General features: G+C 55.7%; 1 protein-coding gene across 1 annotated transcript in view; it reads right to left on the reverse strand.

The window, feature by feature from the left end:
- Positions 1-218: 218 nt before the first annotated feature.
- Positions 219-6,389, reverse strand: part of ZNF341 (zinc finger protein 341) — a 44,238-nt gene continuing 38,067 nt past the window's right edge. The window contains 4 exon segments of the mRNA XM_013007933.2: positions 219-1,199; positions 2,011-2,113; positions 3,339-4,450; positions 6,162-6,259. Coding sequence (XP_012863387.1) covers positions 3,933-4,450; positions 6,162-6,259 — 616 coding nt within the window. The 3' untranslated portion in view covers positions 219-1,199; positions 2,011-2,113; positions 3,339-3,932.

Raw genomic sequence — 6,389 nt, forward strand, 5'->3', positions numbered from 1 at the left:
CTGGGTTTGTTATCCCCTCTTCTTCCCTTCCCCCCTCCTCCCCCTCTCCCATGTCCCCCTGGAACTGTCAGTCCCATTGTGGGTTATTAGATTCTTACTGAGTATAATTTTCTGAGGATATAGGCCTAGTCAGTAGGTTGCCTTTTCATGGTTTTTTTTTTCAAAATTTTTTTATTATGATTTAAAGTTTTAGAGTAAATTGGTTTTCCATTCAACAATTCACACATTGATTGCAGTCCCCGAGATGCACCAGCACTCTTCCCACTTCCGCCTTCCCTGTGTTTTCCATTATTATCCTTCTTTCCAGTCCCTTCCTGCTTTCAAGGGTTTCATCCACTAGCCAATGCCGTCCTTTTGATTTTGTGTGCCCGGTTATTCTGAGGAGTGTCTACCTCTCGGATGTTCTCTTCCCCGCCAGCCTGTATAGTTTTGGCTGAAAGTTGAGTCAGAGGACAGAGGACAGTTCCGGGAGTGGAGAGTTGCTAAGGGCCACCGTCGGGATTCCGAGTCGCCATCAGGGCAGTAAGCCGAGTCTGTTTTTCGTTTGGGGTCTTGTTCCACTTTGTGCTCGCACTCTACTCAGGTCCCTTTTGTGATCCTTTTCAAGTAATCAGCAGTGGTAGCGTGGCACCATCTAGCTCTTCTGGGCCATCTATCCATTTTCTTTGCTGTGCAGCCTGGCTTTGGGGTTGGTGACTCTGATGGCCAGTTGGGATGCTCTTTCTACAATGGCTTTGCGATTCTTGGAGGAAACGTTGTGAGCGACCTCTGCACGGTAGGACTTGTTGCGCATCAGCAGCACTTCCAGCTCCTTGACGTTGTGGACCAAGAAGTTGCGGAAGCCACTGGGCAGCATGTGCTTGGTTTTCTTGTTGCTCCGTAACCAATGTTGGACTTCAAAATCTGGCCCTGATAAAGCCTTTTAATAAGCAAAACAAAAAAAATTTAATTTTAGGAAGTTCTATTTAATTAATTACTGTCGTTTGCAGTTTGTGTTTTCACAATTATATATTTCATTGTTGAAAGCTGGACTCAGCTGCAGCACAGCCTGTGCATTTTCTAAGAAGTTTGTGGTTTTACGATGAGTGCAATGCACGAATGGGCCGCACAAACCTCGGCTTCCACAACTCGGAGACTAGAATCAGATGGTGCCCGGCGACCACTACCGGCTGCTCCGAAAGGGATCACATTGGAAGATCCTGAATAGAGTGGGGGGAAATATGAAGCAAAACGTCAAGCCATAAAGAGACGAGGCTTACGAGTTGGAGAGAGGCTAGTGGAACTCCAGGAAACTGTGGCCCCTTAGCGACCCTTTAGGTGTGTAACTGAACTTGCCTCCATTGTCAGCCCCAAAACAGACAGTTCTAGAAGGTAAACCACAACACCGAGGAGGCAGGACTCTTTCCAGTCATCAACCATTTACCATTGGCTATCAACAGAGCAGCATTAGCCCAAGGACAAAGCTCAGAGGGGTCAGAAAAGAGTGGAAGGAGGAAACACCAGAGGAAGGGAAATTAGAGATGTCATACTGTGGGTATGAAAATAAATGACAACTGCAATGTGTATGAACAAAATGTATATGAATTGTTGAATAAAAATATTGATTTGCTCTGTAAACCTTCACCCAATTTACAATAAAGGTTTTCTGGGTTTTTTACAAGAATTTTATTATTTTAGGTGTACATTTAGGTCCTTAAGCCGCCATCTTGAATTTGTCTCTTGTGTTTGGTAGGAAGCCAAGGCACAGTTTGGGTTTTTTTAACATTTCCTTTAATGTGTTTGTTATAATTTTTAAATGCTCTGTGTTATGGAGAATGAAGTCCAGGATCCTTCGCCCAATATCCAAAGCTCTGATTCAGGATCAACCCACATTTCAATACCGCGCAGAGGCGAAAAGTACATGGAGGCCAAGAGGAAGCCACTTTTTAGCTGTGTGAGCTCTGGCAAGGCCCTTGGCTGCTCTGTGCCTCTGGAATCTTATTGGTAAAACATGAAAAGTAAAGTACTCACCTGGCAGGGAGCCCTGGTGGCGAGTGGGTTACAAGTTGAGCTACTAACTTCAGGAGCGGCAGTTCTCGACCACCAGCAGCGGCAGTTCTTGACCACCAGCAGCCTACCAGGGGAAAGACGAGGCGTTTCACTCCCCTAGTAGGTGGTCTCAGAAGTGCACGGGGGCAGCTCTTCCCTAGCCCATAGGGGTGCTCAGTTGGCATCAACTCAATGGTAGCAAGTTTTGAGTTTTGGCAGGGCTGAGGCAATATGACATAAAAGACCACCTACCAGAAGCTTGAAGAATAGAAGCGACTATCATCATTCATTTGTATCCCCAACTCCCTGGGCATCCTGGACCGTGGACTATAGCTAACATCACAGCCAGGGAAATGACGGGCTTTCAAGAGCTTTTGCCTATACTTTGCTCCTTCCTACCAGAGATGCCTCCCTGTTTGTCTGGTGGAGTCCCTGATTAAACACTTGACTACAAACTGAAAGGCTGGCGGTTGTAGTCGGCCAGGAAGCACCTCCGAAGAAAGACCTAATGATTTGGCTCTAACAGGTCGCAGCCCCAAGAATGGGTTGAGTGGAACGCAACCTTTTTTTATCTGTCCAGTTTATCCATCCATGAAAGAACTGTGTGTGGAGGCCCAGCTCAAATGTCACCTTCTCTGAGGAGCTTTCCCCACCTCTCACCAGCACCTCCTCTGGCCCTTGTGAGGGCCAGGTCCACTTACAGCCCGCACCCCCATCAGCTGGGTACCAGTGCCTCACACCCTCCAAAAGGTCGGGCTGGGCTCCGTGTTCCAGCCCTGGGCCCCAGCACAGAGATCGAAGGGAGGGCCAGCCTTCACAGGCTCCGGAGCCTGGCAGCGCGGCTGTGTCCCACCAGCCAGAGATGGCTGGCTCAGGGGGGTGGGAAAGGTGCAATGAGGTCACACCGTCAAGGCAGGCGTTTCCCTTCCTGTATCCACGGAGCCTGGTTTGCTCCTCCACGTGGAGGCGTGGGAGGTGGGGATGGGTGGGGGTCTTAGCCATCCCACTGCCAAGCAGGGAATGCTGGACTTGTCCAGCATTAGGGTTATCTTGCGGCATACTCCAGAGGAACTTCCGACTCTGGGAATTCTCTGATCCTGAGTTTCCAAAGCGAGCATAAGCCCCCATCCCCTGGATTTCCCTGGACCCCGTTCTGGAGCAACCCTGTTGGAAGCACAGCAGAAGAGACGGGCAGGCGGGTGGGTGGTCGAGGCCCAGCTTTGCAGGGGAGCAGTGCTGCCACCCAGGGGCCGGGAGAGAAACTGCCGGGGCTCGGGCGGGAACCCCAGGGACACGGGACTGTGATCTACGCATTTATTGAGCGCTTTCCCAGTTGTCAGGCATCATGCCAAACCCTTGACACATTTCATGAGTCTGGATCCCCGTGACAGACTGTGAGGTAGGGCTCCGAAGCCCCAGTCCACGCCGGAGGAACGCAGGACTCAAGAGAAAAGTGGCAACACTTGGGGTGGGACGTCTGATGGGGGCTGCTGCTTGCACTTGGGTGCCTCCGAAACGCGCATGCCACAGGGGTCTGGAGGATGCCGTGAGGAATCACGGGTTAAAAAGGTCCCCAAGATAGGGGCTCCGGCCCCATCGGGCGTCTAAAAAGACCAATACGCGTACAGGCAGCCGGGTGGGTGGGAAGGTCCACCTCCTCTCTCTGGCTGCCGTCCCCCGGGCTGGACCAGCCAGACCCTGAGCTGCTCGGGCTCCGGCCATCTCTCGCCATCCTCCTCATGGGCAGCCCCACCCCACTTCCCACGATGCGGTGGGGCTCTCAGCAGGCCAACCCAGGGCTTATCCATATTCCCCCAGGATTTCTGCTTCCAGCGGAATGGACATCTCCGGTGTCCTCCGGAGGTGCCGGCCCCACCCCAAGCATCAGGTCAGCCACAGGCCCATCACTCAGAGGCCTGGATGTAGACGGGCACCGCCAGCATGGCACAAGGGCCCTCGGCCCCCGCCTGCAGCTCTGCCAGGGCCAGGTTGGAGCCCAGCCCCTCAGCATGCCCGGGGACCACCAGCTCGGGCTCGCCGCCCACCACGATGGACAGCACGGCATCCGGCTCGGCAAAGGGTGGCTTGCCCGTCGCGGCCTCGGGCACTGCCGCAGCTCCTGCGTCCTTCAGCTCCCCCAGCCCCAGTGGGTCAGGCAGGGGCGCGTCCATCTTGCACTCGCCGCTGCCGCCTACACGGGCGCTCGCCCTCCTCCGCGCAGGCCTCCGGGCTTGCAGGTCCTTGTCCTTCGGGGGGCCAAGGCGGCAGCGGTGCTCCTTGAGGTACTTGTGGCGGGAGAAGCCCTTGGCGCAGCCGGCGCAGCGGAACTTGTAGTTGCCAGTGTGGGCGCGCTGGTGCTCGGCGAGGTGGGCGCGGCGGCTGAAGGACTTGCTACACAGGGCGCACTGGTGGAGCTTCATGCCTGGGAGGGGGTGGGGGGGGGACCACTGACGGGGCACCCGCAATGGGGGCGTGTGCCCCTGAACTAAAATCCAGTCTCCCGCCCTGCCCTGCCAGCACTCGCTCCCTCCCCAGTCCCATGGGACCCCTTTCCCTACAACCAGCCACACCAGCTCTGGACCTGGCACTGACCGCCTAGAAGACGACTCTCAACTCCCAAGCCGTCAATAACGTCACCAGCCCGACGGTGGCCCTCCAGCACAGCCAGAGAGGCAGGCTCCTCTGGGGTCCGCTGCCTTCCTACCCCCAGGCCAGCCGAGAGGGCTGTGTCCATGTAAATTGATCAGAGAGCTCCTGGCTTCAAATCCTCCAGGGGCTTCCCATGGGGTCCAATTCTCCATCCTTCCCCCTGCCCCTGCTCGCCCCCGCCCCCCACACACACCCTGTTCATTGTGGTGCAGGCCCTGTGTCCTGTCCTTCACTCTCAAGTGCCCCCATCCTTCCCTGTCTCAAGGCTTCACGCTATTTCCTGGGCTCTTCCAATCCCACGGGGAGCCTGGTGCTGCGGTGGATTTTACACTGTCCCGATGCCCATACGGTCAGTGGCTCGGCTCCACCAGGTGCTCTGTTCCCTTGAAGAACTAGCCTCTGACACCCACAGGAGCAGCTGTCCTCTGTCCTACAGGCAGGTGGGATTCGGTGGTCTCATCTCTCAGGACTCGGCTCTCATGGCACCTTTGGGAAGCAGCCCCGGACAGCCCCTTTACATTCTCTGCCCCATCACCACATTCATTTCCATCACCCGTTATGTCTTTGTTCCTTGTTTATTTTCCATCTCCCCCACTAAATGCTAAGCTCCCCCAAGAGGGCAGGGTGGGGGAGGCTCTGCCCATGTGATTCCGGGGCATGGCCAGGCTCCAGGTCAGATCTCATTGAAGGGATCACTGTCCTCCACAGCTACCAAGAGGTCAGGCCAGGCACCTTCGGCCCCTGTCCCCCATCCCCTGGAGGCTCAGAGAGGGCAAGTAACCTGCCTGAGGCTACCCGGCAGGACAGTGACTGCCCCAGGATGCAAACCCACACCCTCTGTCTCAAGCCCTCGGTTTACTCTCCCAGTGTTCCAATTGTTAAGTCACTGAATCTGTGCACCCCCACTCCACCCCACCCCCACCTTAAGGTCATCTGGCAATGTCCGTAGACATATTTTGGACAGTGCTACTAGCAGCGGGTGGGAGGGGGTCAGAGACTCAGTGAGTACCCTCCAGTGCCTGGGGGAGCCCAGCACGGCACCTCTAACCCAGGGAGCAAGCGCGCCACAGTGGAGACAGAGTAACATGTGGGAGCCAGTCAGCCTGCTCTGGTGGAACCCCTGGGACCCACAGAGACTTGGAGAGCCCCTCCTCTGCCCTGCACCCGCACTGTCCTACAGGAGGACCAAGGAACTTCCTGGTCATGTTCTGAGCCTGGGCAGCCCGTCCTCACTCCATATCTGACCACCCCTCCCCACAGAGCTCTACCAGAGGAGTGAGTTGTGTCTTCCCAGGTCTACCCTCCTCAGCCTGGAGGACTGTCTGATTCCCCTCTGCCCTCCCTGAGGACTCATGGTCCACAGGAGCTCGTGCAAGCCTCCTGGCTAGAGTACGCCAAGCAGAACTCTCCTCTCGGCAGACCCGTCTCCAGGGGCCTGGGCCACACCCGACCCTTCCTGACAGGCCCACAAACAAGCTGCTTACCGGAATGAGAGAGGATGTGGGCCTTCAGCTTGTCCGGCCGGTTGAACTCCTTACTGCAGCCTGTGTGTGACCTAGAACCCAAAGCCACTCGTCAGGGGAGCTCAGCAAGCTTGGGAGCCTCTCTGCGGCCTTGTCCATCCAAGGGCTGGGCAAGAAACAGGCTGGGGAATGAGACAGGCGGGCCCCAGGATAAGATGGAAGGAGAGGAGGCCTTCAGTCCTCAAATGA

This window comes from Echinops telfairi, unplaced genomic scaffold (genome assembly GCF_000313985.2).
Source record: "Echinops telfairi isolate 266 unplaced genomic scaffold, ASM31398v2 ScPeMD7_5592;HRSCAF=6446, whole genome shotgun sequence".
NCBI lineage: Eukaryota > Metazoa > Chordata > Mammalia > Afrosoricida > Tenrecidae > Echinops > Echinops telfairi.